The sequence below is a fragment of the Taudactylus pleione genome, unplaced genomic scaffold (genome assembly GCF_031769625.1).
Source record: "Taudactylus pleione unplaced genomic scaffold, aTauple2 ptg000667l, whole genome shotgun sequence".
NCBI lineage: Eukaryota > Metazoa > Chordata > Amphibia > Anura > Myobatrachidae > Taudactylus > Taudactylus pleione.
Genome location: NW_028285069.1, coordinates 1,784,552 through 1,806,639, shown reverse-complemented (window position 1 = coordinate 1,806,639; position 22,088 = coordinate 1,784,552). Strand labels below are relative to the sequence as shown.

Sequence of the window (22,088 nt, the reverse complement as noted above, 5' to 3'; positions counted from 1 at the left end):
TGGCTTGACCGTTAAGGGTGCTGTAACCCCCGAAAGTACACTCCAGTCCAAACCAAAAAAAAAATTATTTTCTGTGTTTGTGAATTGTGTGCGCAGTAGCCGCACGTGCATCAACAAAGTAGTGCCAAGCGTGCGCCTGTGTCATAAGTAAAGGGCCGGCTGGCTTGACCGTTAAGGGTGCTGTAACCCCCGAAAGTACACTCCAGTCCAAACCTAAAAAAAAATTATTTTCTGTTTGTGAATTGTGTGCGCAGTAGCCGCACGTGCATCAACAAAGTAGTGCCAAGCGTGCGCCTGTGTCATAAGTAAAGGGCCGGCTGGCTTGACCGTTAAAGGGTGCTGTAACCCCCGAAAGTACACTCCAGTCCAAACCAAAAAAAAATTATTTTCTGTGTTTGTGAATTGTGTGCGCAGTAGCCGCACGTGCATCAACAAAGTAGTGCCAAGCGTGCGCCTGTGTCATAAGTAAAGGGCCGGCTGGCTTGACCGTTAAGGGTGCTGTAACCCCCGAAAGTACACTCCAGTCCAAACCTAAAAAAAAAATATTTTCTGTGTTTGTGAAGTGTGTGCGCAGTAGCCGCACGTGCATCAACAAAGTAGTGCCAAGCGTGCGCCTGTGTCATAAGTAAAGGGCCGGCTGGCTTGACCGTTAAGGGTGCTGTAACCCCCGAAAGTACACTCCAGTCCAAACCAAAAAAAAAATAATTGTTTGTGAATTGTGTGCGCAGTAGCCGCACGTGCATCAACAAAGTAGTGCCAAGCGTGCGCCTGTGTCATAAGTAAAGGGCCGGCTGGCTTGACCGTTAAGGGTGCTGTAACCCCCGAAAGTACACTCCAGTCCAAACCAAAAAAAAAATTATTTTCTGTGTTTGTGAATTGTGTGCACTGTGGCTGCACGTGCATCAACAAAGGAGCAGCGTCAAGCGTGCGCCTGTGTCCCATAAGTAAAGAGCCGGCTGGCTCATTTCTTAAAGGGTGGTGTAACCCACAAAGTGCACTACTCTCCAGCAAAAATAAAATAATATTTTCTGTGTTTGTGTGCGCTTTAGCCGCACGTATATATATCAATATAACATAAATGGAGGACCAAACTTTCTCCGATAAAAATAAAATAGGGAAAGATCAAGAACCTCTTCCTCCTAGTGCTGTTGCTGCTGCTGGGAGTTGTTCATCATCCCAGAGAGGAAGTAGGAACATCACTACTTTTACTAAACAATTGACCCTCCAACAGTCCCTAGCGATGAGGATGAAGTACGACAGCAGTCATCCTGAAGCAAAACGTATAACTGAGGCCTTGACTGCTATGTTGGTGTTAGACGTGCGTCCGGTATCCGACATTAGTGCAGTGGGATTTAGACAATTGATGGAGGTAGTGTGTCCTCGGTTCCAAATCCCGTCTAGATTCCACCTGCATCCTCAAAGCAGCAGCGACAAGCGTGCGTCTGTCTGTTAAAGGGTGGTGACACCCTCAAAGTGTGCTACACAAACAATTAAAATATTGTTCTTTTTTTTTCTGTCTTTGTGAATTGTGTGGGCTGTAGCCGCACCTGCATCCTTAAAGCAGCAGCGACAAGCGTGCGTCTGTCTGTTAAATGGTGGTGACACCCTCAAAGTGTGCTACACAAACAATTAAAATATTGTTCTTTTTTCTGTCTTTGTGAATTGTGTGGGCTGTAGCCGCACCTGCATCCTTAAAGCAGCAGCGACAAGCGTGCGTCTGTCTGTTAAAGGGTGGTGACACCCTCAAAGTGTGCTACACAAACAATTAAAATATTGTTCTTTTTTCTGTCTTTGTGAATTGTGTGGGCTGTAGCCGCACCTGCATCCTTAAAGCAGCAGCGACAAGCGTGCGTCTGTCTGTTAAAGGGTGGTGACACCCTCAAAGTGTGCTACACAAACAATTAAAATATTGTTCTTTTTTTTTGGTCTTTGTGAAATGTGTGGGCTGTAGCCGCACCTGCATCCTTAAAGCAGCAGCGACAAGCGTGCGTCTGTCTGTTAAAGGGTGGTGACACCCTCAAAGTGTTCTACACAAACAATTAAAATATTGTTCTTTTTTTTTCGGTCTTTGTGAAATGTGTGGGCTGTAGCCGCACCTGCATCCTTAAAGCAGCAGCGACAAGCGTGCGTCTGTCTGTTAAAGGGTGGTGTAACTCTCAAAGTGTTCCAAAAAATAAAAAACTATTTTTTTAATGTGTTTGTGACTTGTGTGCGATGTAGCCACACTTGCATCCTCAAAGCAGCAGCGACAAGCGTGCGTCTGTCTGTTAAAGGGTGGTGACACCCTCAAAGTGTTCTACACAAACAATTAAAATATTGTTCTTTTTTTTTCGGTCTTTGTGAAATGTGTGGGCTGTAGCCGCACCTGCATCCTTAAAGCAGCAGCGACAAGCGTGCGTCTGTCTGTTAAAGGGTGGTGACACCTCAAAGTGTTCTACACAAACAATTAAAATATTCTTCTTCTTTTATCTGTCTTTGTGAATTGTGTGGGCTGTAGCCGCACTTGCATCCTCAAAGCAGCAGCGACAAGCGTGCGTCTGTCTTTTAAAGGGTGGTGTAACCCTCAAAGTGTGCTCCACAAACAATAAAAATATTCTTTTTTTTTTTCTGTCTTTGTGAATTGTGTGGGCTGTAGCCGCACTTGAATCCTCAAAGCAGCAGCGACAAGCGTGCGTCTGTCTGTTAAAGGATTACATCGGTGACAGCATCCAAGTAGGCATGTCAGACAGTCCGTACCTGTACTGGCAGGAAAAAGAAGCAATTTGGAGGTCCCTGTACAAACTGGCTCTATTTTACCTGAGTTGCCCCCCCTCCAGTGTGTACTCCGAAAGAGTGTTTAGTGCAGCCGGGAACCTTGTCAGCGAAAGGCGTAGGAGGTTGCTTCCACAAAATGTGGAGAAGATGATGTTCATAAAATGAATTATCAACTCTTCCAGGGAGACCAGCCTCCAGAACGTATAGAGGGACCTGTGGTTCCAGCAGGGACGAATTAATACTCTGTGAGGATGAGGATGTACACACTGAAGAGGGTGAGGAATCGGTGGATGAGGAGGATGAGGATGACATCTTGCCTCCGTAGAGCCAGTTTGTGCAGGGACACATTAATTGCCAGCTTGTTTTGTGGGGGCCCAAACGAACCAATCATTTCAGCCACAGTTGTGTGGCAGACCCTGGCGCTGAAATGATTGATTTGTTAAAGTGTGCATGTCCTGTTTATACAACATAAGGGTGGGTGGGAGGGCCCAAGGACAATTCCATCTTGCACTTCTTTTTTTTCTTTGCATTATGTACAGTTTGGGGCCTAGTTTTTCTAACTGCCATCCTGTCTGCCACTGCAGTGTCACTCCTAGATGGGTCACGTGTTTGTGCCGCCCACTCGTGTCGCTTAGCATAGTCATCCAGCTACCTCGGTGCAACCTTTTGGACATGAAAACACTATTGTGAGGTGTGAGGTGTTCAGAATAGACTGGAAATGAGTGGAAATTAAGGTTATTGAGGTTAATAATAGCATAGGAGCAGAGAAACCAACAAATTCTGTGATTTTAGCTGTTTTTATGCTTTTTTAAAAAAAATACAGATCCAAAACACAAAACCCAGAACCCAAAACACGGAAGGGTGGTTTTGGCAAAACCAATCCAGATCCAAAACACGAAGAAAGATCCAGATCCAAAACCAAAACACGAAAAGTGGCCGGTGCACACCCCTACTTTAAACGGTGTGTGTGTCCTGTGTTTATTTTAATATTGCTTTAGCAGTGGAACTACAGGTACCAGTGGGCTCGTAATGCCCCAAATGCTGGTACTTGTGGTTCTCCAAGTACCAGCATGCGGGAGAGGCTTGCTGGGATCTGCAGTTCCACAGCAAATGACAATATTTTTACTTTTAGCAAATGCACTACACTACACTATCAACCTGGCACCCACCGCCCCAGGGGTGCCGGGAATAGCCCCGGGCTATCAGCCTAGGCTTGGGGTGCCCTAGAGAAGGGCACCCCTTTATTGGGGAGGTCCCCAGCTCCCCAGGGATCCCCAACCTGGGCTGACTAGCGGTCAGGGTTAATGCTTCGGCTGGGGGGCCCGGTGAAAGGGCTCCCCTGACTGTGGCATCAGCCCCCCGCTATAAAAAGTCTGGTGCTACAGTAGTTCTAGATAATACAGGGAGACCTTACGCATTTTTCACCCTGTATTTCTAGAACCAGGACCGGATCAGAGCCCAGTGATGATTGTCAGAGTACAGGGGACCCCTACGTCATTTGTACCCTGTATTTTGGCAACCAGGGTTGGCTGTGCTTAAGTACGGGGGGCCACTACGTCATTTGGCCCCCATATTTTGCACAACCAGCACTGGGTCAGTAAAGCCCGGGGCTGGTTGCTCTTTTGGGGGAGGGGCCACACCATTTTTTTTTTTTACACAGGTTTTCATTTTTATGAGACACAAATGCACGGACGGAGATTCGTTCGTGCATCTTTGTCTTCATGCTTGCAGCACGGAACTCCTTGTTCCATGCCTGCAATCATCGTATCCGAACAACATATCGTACTGGCATAAACACTGTACGATAGGCCGCAGGATCGTGTCCGAGATTGGCAGATCTTGCCTGTCGTAATCGTGCTCTCGTTTGTATCTCTATAACTGGATCCCCGGCCTTAATACTCTGTTGCTGACCATTTCTATAGCATTTTATGATGCATATTCTGACGAGAAAAACATCAGGTGGAACACTATGGGGTCTATTTACTAAGCAGTGTTAGGAGACAGAGTGAAAAGTGATAAGGTACCAGCCAATCAGCTCCCAACTGTCATCTCACATGCTGTCTTTGAAAAATGACAGTTGGGAGCTGATTAGCTGGCACCTTATCTCATTTCACTCTGTCTCCTAACACCCCTATGTACTTGGGGTCTGATTTAGAGATGGACGTTCGGAAATGTGATCGCAGCTGCCATTTTGCACGAAACGCAGCTGCGAAATTATGCTAATAGTTCTAAAGCCTTACCCGAGCATAAGGACACCTTCTCAAATGGGTACGGCGTTGCTTAACTGCATAAATATCGATAAAATCTACGCACACTGAGCAGCCATCTTGCCCTTGTGGCTGCAAACACTGCAGCTCTCCTGAGCAATGGCTAATTTATGCACGGCCATGTAACAGCGTTTAAACAGTAAAACACACCTGCCTTTTTCTTACCACCACCCGCACCGGTTACCTCCCCCAAATACTACCTGTCACTCACTTTGCAAATGGGTTATCTGTTCATGCAGAAATGCAAGACAATCCCAGCATGTGCGCAGTGCATCTTATATGCATGCGCAATGGCAAACAATTGCTCGATCTGCGTAAAAATCGCCATTGCGTCCGTCTCTGAATTAGGCCTTTGGTCTACAGGCAATACAACAAGTACTGTGTGAGAAGCGCTTTGCAAAACTAAAAATAGTGTATGTCTGTATGTTGTCTTGTTGATGTTAAATAGGTGAGAAATGCCTGCAGATCCACTTTAAAAAAACTAAATTAAATCAAACAATAAAAATAAATTGAAAATTAAAATATAAATAAAAACAAATAAATAAATGTATATTAATGAAACTAATAACAACTACTACTGACAGCCCGGCTTCCTTGACAAAGTCCGTCACGTGGATGAAATGCGTTGGAGCCCTTACTACTGACAAAGCCGACGGCCCTTTCTTGAATAGAGCCATCAGCCAGAAAGCACGCCGGAGGCATGACAGAGACGGGAGCAGGCCAGGACCAAGCCGATATCCCCGCATTGAAAACAGGAGTAAGCCGGAGCAAGTTACCGTCCCCGCACTAAAGACATAGGGTCTCATTCAGACTCAGTTGCAAGCGCCGAAGCGCTCGCAACCGGATCGATGGTTAGCCCTGCGCACGTGCAGCGGCCGCATTGCGCGTGCGCAAGCCCCGGAGCGAGAGAGAAACTCTCTCGCTCCGGAGCTCTCTACAAAAGGGGCGGCTGTCGATGTCGATCGACAGCTCGCCCCGTTTGGAGGGGTGGTTTCCAAAACTGAGGCGTTCCTTAAAGAACGCCTACCGTTTTGTGGGCGGCCGTACTGACATCATCAGTGATGTCAGTGGGGAGCTTCCTGCTCGCTCAGAGCAAGAAGCTCCCTGGGGCTTTCAGTTGCCGAGACCCATCCTTAGCTAGCGACCAGGAGGCCGCACTAAAAAAAAGGAAGCGGCCGCCCTCATTCAGAGAGAGCGATCGCTTCTTGCGACCGCCTCTGAATGAGGGCCATAGTGCAGTGTCCACACAGCACCAAGCGCCGAGGTCTTTACCGGCATCGAAGGACAACCCAGGCTAAACTCCGCGTCTCAGGGTAATAGGGACAGTCACCCGCATGCATTGCACCTCAGCAGCGGGCACCCATCATCCCCGAAAAAGAGTATAAACATTGATTGCACTGTTTATTTCATTTCTTTTATTTATTTATTAGTTTCATTTATACACATTTATTTATTTGTTTTTATTTATATTTTCATTTTCAATTTATTTTTATTGTTTGATTTTATTTTGTTTGTTTAAAGTGGATCTGCAGGCATTTCTCACCTATTTAACTTCCACAAAACAACATACAGACATACACTATTTTTTGCTTTGCAAGCGCTTCTCACACCATACAAATACTCTTCCTATCTTTTAATAGAAAGCATAGAAGCAGCTACACAATTTCAGGTGCGCTATCACATTAGCAATATAAACCAATACAACAAGTACTGTTAGGTGCTATTTATTAACAGGTCCGTTAATGCCACGAAAAATAACATTCCATATTACCGCACATCACCGTTTTGTGATGTTTTAAGGGCCTGATTCAGAGATTTACGTTAATGCAATCGCAGCTGCATTCCCCCACACTTTATGCACGCCCTAATCTAACCCCCTAGCAGGGGCGTTTCTAGAGAGGAGGGGGCCTGTGTGCAGTCTCTGACACTGGCCCCCTCCTCTCTGGCCGACAGCGCAGTGATCTGTGCGCGGCCAGCGCCGGAGTTATAGACTCAGAGTCTATAGAGTATGCGCTGGTCACCGGGAAAATGGCTGCGGCGGCTATTTTCCCTGTACTGCGCATGCGCAAACGATGGGAAAATGGCCGTGGTGGCCATTTTCCAGTCGTTTTTACAGCGCCGGACCCCCGCACCGACGTGGGACTCTGGAGAGGTAAGTAATACTATTGGTGCAGGGTGTGCGGTGCGGGGCCCCCCTGGACCCATGGGCCCGTGTGCCCGCACACCCTGCACCCATTATAGATACGCCCCTGCCCCCTAGTTACCACCCCCCAAAACACTGACTACCTGTCACTCACTTCAGTGATTCCTATATACGAGAGTAATCGCAATGCAAATCGCTGCGCATGCGAAATAGAAAACAATCGCCTGTTCTGCAAAAATATGGGCATTGCGTCCGTCTCTGAATCAGGCCCTAAATCCGCTTTAATTCAGTCTGGAGCATGTTGACTAAGTATAGTCCTGGTGAAATTGTGCGCTGATGACGAAGCTAAGCCTCTGGATATGGATATGGGGGGTGCCGTCACCTGGGTGTGGACTCTGCATACTGGTCAGTACCCGCATTTAGGGGGTCCATTTACTAAGCAGTGTTAGGAGACAGAGTGAAAAGTGATAAGAAAGTGATAAGGTGCCAGCCAATCAGCTCCCAACTGTCAATTTTTCAAATACAGCCTGTGAGATGACAGTTGGGAGCTGATTGGCTGGCACCTTATTACGTTTCACTCTGTCTCCTCACACTGTTCTGTGCGCGCTAAGCGAGACCAATTACAGCTGACTTGCATTAAGTTCAGCAAACTTCAGCTCCGCCACAAATACCACACAAAAGCGCCACAAACCCATGGACTCTGGCAAAACCTACAATAGGAGCATCACTGTAAATAGAGGAGCTTGTGGCCATCAAGGAGTATTTTGTACAGTTCCTCAGCCATTTTGAGCTTTGTAAATCACTGCCAGAGTCTGCAAATTCTGAAAATACTGCTTACTAAAGGGTATTTATCATAGCAGTGTAAACTAACAATCGGCATTGGACCTGACCACAGCCATACAGAAAGCAGTTGTGCCACAACAAAATCACACTTAAATTACCCGGAAGTACTTGTGTGAAAAACCACCTCTCTCCGACAATGTTGTTTTACCTTCTGCAGCCAGCGTAATGCTGTCTGTGAAATTCTCTATTTATACTGTTTATACTGTTTTCTGCGCACGTGCAAGCCAAAATGGACACTCAAGCACATTCAACCACTGCAAAATCTCTGAAGGAGTAATCCACCAGTCATACTTCAAAGATAGATACACAGGACCTGTCATTTTTCAAACACAGGCTGTAACATGACAGTTAGAAGCTGATTGGTTGGTACTTTAGTTATAGATTTGATCCACACCCCCCCCCCCCATATGTCTTAATACAATTTTTCCTTACATCCATAGCCGGAATGATGGGCCTGTACAGTGTTGGAGCCTGTGGAAAGTCTCCTGCCACGTTGAAGCCTGAATCTGTGAGAAAATACTTTATTGCTGCAGAGAAGACCATCTGGGATTATGCACCAGGGAACACTGACAGATTCACTAACCAGGCTTTAGATACTCCGGGGAGGTAATGCTAGATATTAATATGCTTCATGCCTACCAAATATCTATCTGCCACCAAATGTTACATCATTTATATGTCCATATAATAATTGTAGAAGGCCTGTCCCGTCTCCTCAATGTGCGCGCAGTACAGTAAAGGCTCAGGTCCGCTACCCAACGGCTCCCACTGCGAGGGAGACGGGACAGCCTTAGCCTGGGAGGACCAGGGTAAGTATGGGAGTGGGGGAGGGATGAAGTGATGGAGGGGGTGGGACAGAGTCGTAATAGAGGGGGGACGGAGCTGCGACAGAGAGGTTACAGTGACGGAGCCGAGTGAGGAAGCAGAGCCTGAGGTAACCTGGCTGTCAAGTTAAGTGGGAGTGGGGGGTGTGACGAATGGATGTGGGGGGTCGGAGAAAGGGAACAGGAGCCAGCCAGAGAGTGGGCGGGGCAGAATCTAAGGTGACCCGGCATATGTCAGGTCCGTTATACTATTGTGTGTGTGTGTATGTATATATATATATTTATATTTATAATGTAACAGGGTCATAGTAAATAGGACACACGACAGGCAGGTTCACGGTGAGACACACTAGGGGCCTGATTCAGCTTGGATCGCAGTTGCTTATACGCACGCAATCAGCCAATGTTTGCGCTCTGCGTATGCATAGCAGTGCATATGCGCGAACCAGCCACTGCAATCGAGACTACGATCGCAGATGCTACGCAGACCCATGGCCGATTGACAGGAAGTGCCATTGTGGATGGTGATGGGGGGGTGGTCGGGTAGTACGCAGACATGCCAGTGCGTTTCAAAGCTGCCACATGGGCGCGCATAAATTATCCACTGTGATACCATATACGGAGCCTGAGGCCTCATAGCGTGCGCTGAAGTTAGCAATTCCTGAGTGAGGTCTGACCTGCCTTAAATGTGCGTATGGGTCCGATGTTATTCGATGTTTCCGATAGTTTCGCTATGTTGCCCTAGTATACGGATGTGAGTAAGGGGAAGTGGGCGTCCTTATGTCAGGCTGCGATTGCAATGCGAATGCACACATTTAGATTTCACCGCTGATATCTGTGCATATAAGCAGAATAGCGATCCTTGCTGAATCAGGCCCTAGGTCCATAAATTGGCACCAGGGTCTGATAATATAAGGACCTCAGCTCCCTTCAATATAAGAATCCTGAGATACCACAGGTAGCAAATCCGTCAATACAAAACAAAGAGGGGGCGCTCCATAGTGCATAAGGGTTGTATTTAACTGACAATGTGCTAAGAGCACCTGTCTCCAGGTTCAACTCGTAACAAATATATATAAAAAAGGGCACATCACCACATCCACTCTGTTTCTCTCCATCATCCAATCTCCACACCGCCCAACATTTTGGCAAAGCAAAACAATATTGTTTTTAAAAAAATATTTCATAGAAGTATTAAAACATCATATAATAGACAAATTAATATAGCACAACTATTTCATTTTATCGCAACTAAACATTAAACATCATAAAATATTATACAAAACTTCCAATCCTGTATAATCAATAAAATAAGATACACATTGATTGAGATGTCAATAACCCCACAACCATTAATTAAAAATATTTTTAATCAAAGAGACATTTTTTTCAATAATAGTTTGTGTTATTTAGTTGACTGCCTATACTACGAATATAATACATTTCTGGCACATATAAGCTGGTGACAATTGCAAAAAAGAGAGATGGTGATAGATAGATAGATAGTGTTACGGTTACCTAGGGTACCCGGTGTAAACCACTAGAACCCAGTGGACGAGGTCTTCCGCCACTAACAACTGCCCGTTGTTCCCTTAGAACAGATTATGTTCACCGGTACTTAGGCGGCCGTCTAGACTTATACTCGGGGTAGTAAGGATTTACACAGATCCCCTAGGACCAGAGTAAATAGTGACAGCTAAAGAGCTGGTGACTGAAGCACAGTTAGTCCATCAGAAGGTTTAGAATCCAGAGATGTGGCTTGAACCAGTAGTGTGGCTGGAGAGCTGGTGGTGAGATACGGCTTAGAGCCGGTAGTGTGGCTGGAGAGCCGGTGGTGAGATGCTGCTTTGAGAACCGGTAGCGTGGCTGGAGAGCTGGTAGTGAGATGCAGCTGTGAGAGCCGGTAGTGTGGCTGGAGAGCCGGTGGTGAGATGCAGCTGTGAGAGCCGGTAGTGTGGCTGGAGAGCCGGTGGTGAGATGCGGCTTAGAGCCAGTAGTGTGGCTGGAGAGCAGGTGATGAGATGCGGCTTAGAGCCGGTAGTGTGGCTGGAGAACAAATGGACCATGCAGCAAAGCTGGGAGAACTCACGGGAAACGCTGAGTCTGGCAACAGGAACAGGAAAGGCACGTGCGTAGACGCTATAGCCTGCAAAGTCATGAGGATGCTGCCTGGTATAAAAAGGGTGAGGAACCAATCAGATTAACGGATGATCATCCTTTGTTCCCAGTAACCTGTGACGTCGTTGCTTAGAAACTTATGGTGCAGTTCGCACATGGGAGACGCAGTGTCGGAGAGTGACAAGTCGTGCCGGCGACTTGTAACAGATAGACAGACTAGCTGTAATATTCAGCATTGCATGGTCTCTTTTTCCCCTCTGTCTCCACCCTGCCATTTCCCCCCCGACACTATACTATACCAAATATGGGGCAGGATGAATGACGCATCACATTCGGGATGCAATGCATCACACCACTCTACACATGCATGCTGGTGTTAATTACGCCGGTATGCATGAACAAAATCACAAAGGACAGCTCTCTCGGTAAGAGCTGTCCTTTGCAAATGTGGGACAACCGAGTCTGTGATCCACGTCCCTTTAATGTCATTCTGTGCGGTGGGGGGGGTGCTGGGAGGGAACCGATTGGATTCCTCTCACATCACTCTCCAAATAGAAGCCAATAGACTTCTATAGGGTAACGCCATCTGAATGATGGCGTTACCCACCGGAGCTTGGTGCATTGAGAAATGCTGTCAAACCCACGAAGACTGCATTTTTGGGGGTTTGACCGCATTTCCCACATTATTCTTATTATTCTTATTACATATTAATTATAGGGCGCCACAAGTGGCCAGCAGCGCCGTACATACAGTAAAGCATACAAAGAACATTACATTACAATACAGTAACCAACATATAAACAGAACACAAGTAACAATTAGCAACACAATTCTCCATACACAGTACAGCTCTGAAGGTGAGGGCTGGCATAGAAGTGCTAGAGAAGAAGGCTGTGTTGAGTCCCGCCCAGGGGGGCAAATGTCATAGAGCTCTATTTATTAACATTATTTTTACTAAAATAAAGTGAAAAAAGATGTTTTCACACCCTTTTCACATTATTTTAGTTTCACCTGTAGTTATTACAGGGCAATTGGAGTAGAATTAGTAAAATTCTACTCCAACCCCCAGTATCACTTATTTTTAGTAAAGCAGATCGCATTTCCCATAATTGTAATGGGAAATGTGATCCGACCAGAGTTACTAAAAATAAATTGTAAAAAAATATCGGGGAAAGCCCTGTGCTAATAACACCACCTGGAGGTGGCGTTATCCAGGGTCTCCCCCGGTTATCGGGCTCCCACTCTGCTCTAACGGGGAGAGCAGAGGCGGGAGCCGGTACCAGTAATCAGCTATGTGGTCTAAACAGACCGCAAGCTGATTGCTGTAAAAAAAAGAAAAAAAAAATGGAAACATTTTTTTTTTACTTACCTGAATCCAGGGACCGGTGATCGGTCCTCCGGTGATGGCTCCTCTCCGGTCAGCTGGTGCACTGCTGCCCGGTCATCAGGTGATCGGGTCCCAGTGCAGTATGGGAGATCACCTGACCGGGAAGCCCGGAGAAAATCACCGGAGGCCAGGAGGATGCAGGTAAGTGTAATGAAGGGAGGGGGGGTCGCGGGGGGTCCGCGATCGTGGGGGGCAGGGCTTAGCGTCGGTGGGGGGTAGCAGCGATGGTGGGTCAGCGCATGCGCGGGCTCTTAGTCGCGGTATTTTTTCATAAAATACCGCGACTAGAGTGCGGATGGGATCCGCAGGGACAGAGCTTTATCGCAAGCTCTGTCCCTGCAAGGGATTTATAGTAAATCCCTGTGATAATGCCTGAATTCGCAATGCGAATTCACTCGGTAATATCACACTACAATCCGCATTTAATATGCGGATTCTAGTAAATAGAGCCCATAGGGTGAGAGTTTAGGGAATGTGAGAGTTTTCTCACACTTTTTAAACTAAGCCAATGTAATAGGTCTGAGAACAAACGCGCATGTTTTTCAGACTCTCACGATTTAAACTCTCATTCAGATGTTTTCCCATTATGAAGATACAACTCAACCAATGTAATAGTGTGAGAGCGTTTACCGCTAAACTCTCACATTTTCAAAACTCTCACCCTATTACTTTTCGCCCATGATGTTATGTTGCTAAGGGCTCTATTTACTAACATTATTTTTACTAAAATAAAGTGAAAAAGGGTGTTTTCACACCCTTTTCACATTATTTTAGTTTCACCTGTAGTTATTACAGGGCAATTGGAGTAGAATTAGTAAAATTCTACTCCAACCCCCAGTATCACTTATTTTTAGTAAAGCAGATCCAAGGATGCAATATCCTGGAACACATATGACTCCTCCTTACACATGAATAATTGATACATGTACAGTGGTACCACATGATGAATAGTTAATTTGGGAACCCCTCAGGTTAGATAGATACCTCCATGGGGGACACAATTACATATTTTAAAATCATACATATGTAAGAATAATAAAAGCAGCAATCAAAACAATATATGTACAGTAATATGATAAAAGAACCTTATAAAGGAATCTTATAAAAGAACACAGGATAATATAAAAGTACTAAAAGATATTTAAATATTAATTAAGAATAAATATAAAATGGTTAAGAAGCAACTATAAAAACCATTTAAGCTCAAAATCCATATTCATTCCTTTGGGATGGAGAGTTCCCATTTCATAAATTGTTTTCATTTCAGTTTGAGCTAAATTGTTTTCTATGTTCTTTTTTCTCCAATGTTTTTCTACCAGTTTTATACCTAACACTCTATGAACCCCATTTATGGAACTATTGTGATATTCTTTAAAATGTTGAGATACTGAGTGTTTCTCGAACCCCTTTTTTATATTCCTTACATGTTCGGCCCATCTTTCTTTTAAGGACCTAGTGGTTCGCCCTATGTACTGTAGTCCACATTTGCATTCAATTAGATAAATACAATTAGTACTATTACATGTAATGAATTGTGTAATATCATAATTAATTCCTGTATGGCTAGAGCTGTATTGTACTGATTTATTTGATTGTGTTACGTGATTTTTGCACATCTGGCATAGTCCACAACGGTAAAAACCTTTTGATCTGATCCTATTATTCCTCTTTAAGGGGACTGCGCTTTTTACTAATCTATTTCTTAAATTTTCTGCTCTTCTATAAATAAAATGGGGTTTCTCTGGAATCAGGGTCTTTAAAATAGGGTCTTTTAATAAAAGGTGCCAATATTTCCTTATTAATTTTTCAACTGTTTTATATTGTCCATTATAAGTGGTAATAAAAGGTAATTTCAATTTATTTTCATCCATTTTTTTAGTTTTGGGTACCAACAATGTTTCTCTGTTAATTTCTTTCATTTCCTTCACCGGTATTTCCAATTCTTTCCTAGAATAGCCTTTGGCTTCAAATTTCTTTTGTAAAATCTCTACCTGTTCAGAGAAAACTTCCTTTTCGGTGCAGTTTCGTCTCACTCGCCTCATTTGGCCTTTCGGTATGTTTTTTAACCATACTGGATGATGATTATTATTTATATTTATATATGCATTGCTGTCTGTAGGTTTATTATAATTCTTTGTATGTATATTGTTTTCCTTAATATATATGATAAGATCTAAAAATTTTTTTTCTAATTTACTATAATTAAATAAAAGCTGAATGTTAAAATCATTTTGATTCAGTTTGTTGCAAAAGGTGTTCAATTCTTCTTCTCCTCCTTTCCAAACAAAAATAATGTCGTCTATGAATCTGTACCACAAGACAATGTTCCCTCTAAATTCATTATTTGTCCATATATGATTTTCTTCCCATAAGCCCATGAATAAATTAGCATAGGAAGGGGCAAAGCGGGTCCCCATAGCGGTCCCTCGTTTTTGTTCATAAAAAGTGCCTTTGTGCCAAAAAAAGTTGTTATTTGAAATAAAATAAATACTATCCAGAATAAAATAAATTTTTCGCTTGCAAATTTCACTCTGTTCCAAAAAAAATTTGGTAGCTTCTATACCTCTAGTGTGGTCTATGATGGTATAGAGACTACTGACATCTGCCATTACAAGGATATAATTGTCTCGCCATTCTATATCTTTGATTTTGTTGAGGATGTCAGTGGTATCCTTAATATATGATTTTAATTTTATTACTTCGGGTTGTAAATGGTAATCTGTAAAATGTGACAAATTAGAGGTCACTGATTCTGTGCCGGCCACAATGGGTCTTCCTGGGGGATCATCTAAACTTTTGTGGATTTTAGGTAATATGTAAAAAACAGGGAAGGAGGGGTTATCTCTGATGATATATTTAATTTCATTCTCCGTAATTGTGTTATCCTCTTTATACCTATTTAACAATTTAACCAATTCTTTTTCAATCCTTTCACTTGGATTGGTTTTAAGGGGTTTGTATGTGGTTCTATCATTTAATTGGCGAGAAATTTCTTTTTCATATTTATTGGTATCCATTATCACAATACCTCTCCCTTTATCTGCTGGTTTGATAGTAATCATTTCATTACTTTCAAGATTCTTAATTGCTTCTCTCTCTTTTCTATTCATGTTACTCTTGATTTTCTGCCATGTAGGTTTGATCTCATCCAGTTCATCACAGATAGCTTTTTGGAAACTTTCGATGAAACACCCTCGGTTGAATGTAGGGTTAAAATTGGATTTTGGTTTGAATATTTCTATTTTACTATTTTCAATCCCCGTTTTATTGTGGAAATATTTTTTTAGAGATATTTTTCTTACAAATTTTTGAAGGTCTACATAGGTTTGAAATTTGTTTAATTTGGAAGTCGGGGCAAATTTTAATCCCTTCTGTAATGCTGAGTTCTCCTCTTGTGAGAGTTCATGTGTACTCAAATTATAAATTTTAGTTTCAACTTGATCTTGATTTTCCGATACATTTTCACTAATTTCTACATTTTCGTTAGTTTTTTTACTTTTGGTAGTCCCTTTTCCCCTAGATCCCCTTTTGTGTTTCATTTTCTTTTTCTTTAAGCCTATTGTCAGAAGTTTCTGTTCCTTTTCTGACTCCTTTCTAAAAAGTCCGGTCATTTAGAATCCTAAATCTATTTGTGGAATTTCCTTTATCCGGACGATAATTATCAGAATGCCATTCATCTTTGATAATATAACGGTCACTGACTCGAGGTGTTCTATAACGTCTCTCATAATTTTTTGTTTCAAAGGGTCTTTTGTCTCTATTGTCATTATAATATCCTCTATTCTCATTCCATCGTGTTTCCCTATAAGGAATTCTTTCATTCCTTCTTTTTTCCTTATGTTTCCAATCCACCCTCCATGGAGTTTTGTAACTTCTTCTAGGTGGGGTTATAATCTCACTAATACAATTACACGGGGTACTGGTGTTTCCTGGTGTGTATATACTCTCTGTGAATGATTTGTCAAGTTCTAGACTTTTTGGGATATCCTCCCCATTTCCCCCATAGTTTCTATCTCTTAGAAACTTTTTTTGTTTTCGTAAAATGATTTCTTTCTCTTTTCTCACTATTCTCTCTTTCATCTCCTTTTCTAATTTAAGATATTCTTCATGTTCTCTACAGGGTTGTATTAATGTAGTTAACCTTGTTAATTGATCTTCTATATCCTTCAAATTTTTCTTTCTCTCTTGTATAATGAGATTAATGAGTGAGAAGGAGCATTCTTCTAAAATCTTATCCCATTTCAAATAAAAATCTTCGCTTTCCTTATTCCCTGCCGTAGTTTTTTTAATTCTCAAACCTTTCGGTATCATCCCTTCTGCTATGTATTTTTCCAATGTTGCGGTTTCCCACCACAATCTACTCTCTTTATATAGCGTGGATTCCAATTTTTTCATATTAAACTCCAGATTTTCTTCAGATAGTGAGTTTTCTAGATTATCTTGTATATTTCCTGTTTGGAAAACTGAATTTAATAATAATCTACGTTGTTCACGATATCCCAACATGATGCAGCTCGGATTAAAAAGGGTAACTGAATATACACAAAACAAATATTAATACTCCAAGCGCTTCACGAGTATGAGAATAATGCTGCAAAGGTGCTGAGTGTTCACCCACAAAGACACTCCAAATAGACACAGACAAATATATAGGTGCACCCTGCGCAGAAAACTCAATAGGGAATGAATTTAAAACAAATGTTGTTCAATTGATAATACAAAATTAATTGTTGATATTCCCACCAGATGTAAAAAATTTTAAATCGGTCTTTTAGAATGAAATAAATGAATAAATAGGGAAAAAAATATAAGTCCAATGTCACCATAAATGAATAAATCCAATTAAAAAAGTTTCTTCATAAAAACATGGTAAACGTCTTTCTTCTTATAGTACACTGGTCTGCCCAAAGTCACATAAGCCACTCAAATTCCTCTTCAAACACTATGGTACCTCTTGTTCCTCAAATATAAAAACAAGGGAAAATCGCAATAGTGTGATGGAGTAATTTTATTTAGAATGACAATTTAAAAGTGATTAAGAGGCTGCGTACCAGACAAAAGGGTGTATAAAAACACCATCAAGCATTTGTAGAAACCATAGGGTACCTCCTGGGATCAAGAATCCACCCACTGTGCTTTTTGGTCTGGATCAGCTCCTCCTCAACCATCCACCAACGCGTTTCAGCTTCAAAAAAAGCCTTTATCAAGGTGTACTGGGCTAGACCAAAAATTCCTCTTTATAACCCCCCTCCTATCATTTCATTGGCTGACAGTATACCACATGTGGTTAATAGGGGTAAAGCTTGTTCCATGCAATAATACAGATTACATAGTGTTAGTATATAGCAACTCCCAACAAAGGAATATACTTTTGTGTTCCCCAAGGTTGATATGAGGTAGACTGTAAATGTCCTTACTATTATTTGTCCTCGCGTGCGTTCCACCGCGATGTGCGCATGGAACGCACATACTTCCGGTTGTTGATGCCGGAAGTAGGTCATGCACTCCACCGCACTGAATGTGTGGAACGCATACCTCCATTTTTGTCATTGTGCGTTCCACCGCAATGTGCGCACACACTTCCGGATATTGACACCGGATGTGGATAGTCTGCCGGGTGTCATCAACAAGGATCATGCGTTCCACCACGATGAATGCGTGGAACGCATGTTTCCCTGCCGAGCTGCTGTTGAAAATAGTGTTGTCTCTTGTTTTTCAACCGGACAACCTAGGCTTATTTATTCTCCCTGACGGGCACTCTAAAATTAACCGGGTTCAATAACAAAGTATAATACTATATTGCAGTAATTCATATTCCTCCGGTAACCATCACCGGAAGTAATTTTTTTTTTTTTTTATGCGTTCCAAGGATGCGATATCCTGGAACACATATGACTCCTCCTTACACATGAATAATTGATACATGTACAGTGGTACCACATGATGAATAGTTAATTTGGGAACCCCTCAGGTTAGATAGATACCTCCATGGGGGACACAATTACATATTTTAAAATCATACATATGTAAGAATAATAAAAGCAGCAATCAAAACAATATATGTACAGTAATATGATAAAAGAACCTTATAAAGGAATCTTATGTGTTCTTTTATAAGATTCCTTTATAAGGTTCTTTTATCATATTACTGTACATATATTGTTTTGATTGCTGCTTTTATTATTCTTACATATGTATGATTTTAAAATATGTAATTGTGTCCCCCATGGAGGTATCTATCTAACCTGTGGGGTTCCCAAATTAACTATTCGTCATGTGGTACCACTGTACATGTATCAATTATTCATGTGTAAGGAGGAGTCATATGTGTTCCAGGATATTGCATCCTTGGAACGCATAAAAAAAAAAAAAAAATTACTTCCGGTGATGGTTACCGGAGGAATATGAATTACTGCAATATAGTATTATACTTTGTTATTGAACCCGGTTAATTTTAGAGTGCCCGTCAGGGAGAATAAATAAGCCTAGGTTGTCCGGTTGAAAAACAAGAGACAACACTATTTTCAACAGCAGCTCGGCAGGGAAACATGCGTTCCACGCATTCATCGTGGTGGAACGCATGATCCTTGTTGATGACACCCGGCAGACTATCCACATCCGGTGTCAATATCCGGAAGTGTGTGCGCACATTGCGGTGGAACGCACAATGACAAAAATGGAGGTATGCGTTCCACACATTCAGTGCGGTGGAGCGCATGACCTACTTCCGGCATCAACAAACGGAAGTATGTGCGTTCCACGCGCACATCGCGGTGGAACGCACGCGAGGACAAATAATAGTAGGGACATTTACAGTCTACCTCATATCAACCTTGGGGAACACAAAAGTATATTCCTTTGTTGGGAGTTGCTATATACTAACACTATGTAATCTGTATTATTGCATGGAACAAGCTTTACCCCTATTAACCACATGTGGTATACTGTCAGCCAATGAAATGATAGGAGGGGAGTTATAAAGAGGAATTTTTGGTCTAGCCCAGTACACCTTGATAAAGGCTTTTTTTGAAGCTGAAACGCGTTGGTGGATGGTTGAGGAGGAGCTGATCCAGACCAAAAAGCACAGTGGGTGGATTCTTGATCCCAGGAGGTACCCTATGGTTTCTACAAATGCTTGATGGTGTTTTTATACACCCTTTTGTCTGGTACGCAGCCTCTTAATCACTTTTAAATTGTCATTCTAAATAAAATTACTGTATCACACTATTGCGATTTTCCCTTGTTTTTATATTTGAGGAACAAGAGGTACCATAGTGTTTGAAGAGGAATTTGAGTGGCTTATGTGACTTTGGGCAGACCAGTGTACTATAAGAAGAAAGACGTTTACCATGTTTTTATGAAGAAACTTTTTTAATTGGATTTATTCATTTATGGTGACATTGGACTTATATTTTTTTCCCTATTTATTCATTTATTTCATTCTAAAAGACCGATTTAAATTTTTTTTACATCTGGTGGGAATATCAACAATTAATTTTGTATTATCAATTGAACAACATTTGTTTTAAATTCATTTCCTATTGAGTTTTCTGCGCAGGGTGCACCTATATATTTGTCTGTGTCTATTTGGAGTGTCTTTGTGGGTGAACACTCAGCACCTTTGCAGCATTATTCTCATACTCGTGAAGCGCTTGGAGTATTAATATTTGTTTTGTGCATATTCAGTTACCCTTTTTAATCCGAGCTGCATCATGTTGGGATATCGTGAACAACATAGATTATTATTAAATTCAGTTTTCCAAACAGGAAATATACAAGATAATCTAGAAAACTCACTATCTGAAGAAAATCTGGAGTTTAATATGAAAAAATTGGAATCCACGCTATATAAAGAGAGTAGATTGTGGTGGGAAACCGCAACATTGGAAAAATATATAGCAGAAGGGATGATACCGAAAGGTTTGAGAATTAAAAAAACTACGGCAGGGAATAAGGAAAGCGAAGATTTTTATTTGAAATGGGATAAGATTTTAGAAGAATGCTCCTTCTCACTCATTAATCTCATTATACAAGAGAGAAAGAAAAATTTGAAGGATATAGAAGATCAATTAACAAGGTTAACTACATTAATACAACCCTGTAGAGAACATGAAGAATATCTTAAATTAGAAAAGGAGATGAAAGAGAGAATAGTGAGAAAAGAGAAAGAAATCATTTTACGAAAACAAAAAAAGTTTCTAAGAGATAGAAACTATGGGGGAAATGGGGAGGATATCCCAAAAAGTCTAGAACTTGACAAATCATTCACAGAGAGTATATACACACAAGGAAACACCAGTACCCCGTGTAATTGTATTAGTGAGATTATAACCCCACCTAGAAGAAGTTACAAAACTCCATGGAGGGTGGATTGGAAACATAAGGAAAAAAGAAGGAATGAAAGAATTCCTTATAGGGAAACACGATGGAATGAGAATAGAGGATATTATAATGACAATAGAGACAAAAGACCCTTTGAAACAAAAAATTATGAGAGACGTTATAGAACACCTCGAGTCAGTGACCGTTATATTATCAAAGATGAATGGCATTCTGATAATTATCGTCTGGATAAAGGAAATTCCACAAATAGATTTAGGATTCTAAATGACCGGACTTTTTTAGAAAGGAGTCAGAAAAGGTACAGAAACTTCTGACAATAGGCTTAAAGAAAAAGAAAATGAAACACAAAAGGGGATCTAGGGGAAAAGGGACTACCAAAAGTAAAAAAACTAACGAAAATGTAGAAATTAGTGAAAATGTATCGGAAAATCAAGATCAAGTTGAAACTAAAATTTATACTTTGAGTACACATGAACTCTCACAAGAGGAGAACTCAGCATTACAGAAGGGATTAAAATTTGCCCCGACTTCCAAATTAAACAAATTTCAAACCTATGTAGACCTTCAAAAATTTGTAAGAAAAATATCTCTAAAAAAATATTTCCACAATAAAACGGGGATTGAAAATAGTAAAATAGAAATATTCAAACCAAAATCCAATTTTAACCCTACATTCAACCGAGGGTGTTTCATCGAAAGTTTCCAAAAAGCTATCTGTGATGAACTGGATGAGATCAAACCTACATGGCAGAAAATCAAGAGTAACATGAATAGAAAAGAGAGAGAAGCAATTAAGAATCTTGAAAGTAATGAAATGATTACTATCAAACCAGCAGATAAAGGGAGAGGTATTGTGATAATGGATACCAATAAATATGAAAAAGAAATTTCTCGCCAATTAAATGATAGAACCACATACAAACCCCTTAAAACCAATCCAAGTGAAAGGATTGAAAAAGAATTGGTTAAATTGTTAAATAGGTATAAAGAGGATAACACAATTACGGAGAATGAAATTAAATATATCATCAGAGATAACCCCTCCTTCCCTGTTTTTTACATATTACCTAAAATCCACAAAAGTTTAGATGATCCCCCAGGAAGACCCATTGTGGCCGGCACAGAATCAGTGACCTCTAATTTGTCACATTTTACAGATTACCATTTACAACCCGAAGTAATAAAATTAAAATCATATATTAAGGATACCACTGACATCCTCAACAAAATCAAAGATATAGAATGGCGAGACAATTATATCCTTGTAACGGCAGATGTCAGTAGTCTCTATACCATCATAGACCACACTAGAGGTATAGAAGCTACCAAATTATTTTTGGAACAGAGTGAAATTTGCAAGTGAAAAATTTATTTTATTCTGGATAGTATTTATTTTATTTCAAATAAC

General features: G+C 41.5%; 1 protein-coding gene across 1 annotated transcript in view; it reads left to right on the top strand.

Annotated features, from left to right (window-relative positions):
- Window positions 1–22,088, top strand: part of LOC148478262 (ferroxidase HEPHL1-like) — a 129,489-nt gene that overhangs the window by 27,666 nt on the left and 79,735 nt on the right. The window contains exon 6 of the mRNA XM_088455714.1: window positions 8,448–8,613. Coding sequence (XP_088311840.1) covers window positions 8,448–8,613 — 166 coding nt within the window. The remainder of the gene's footprint in view (window positions 1–8,447; window positions 8,614–22,088) is intronic.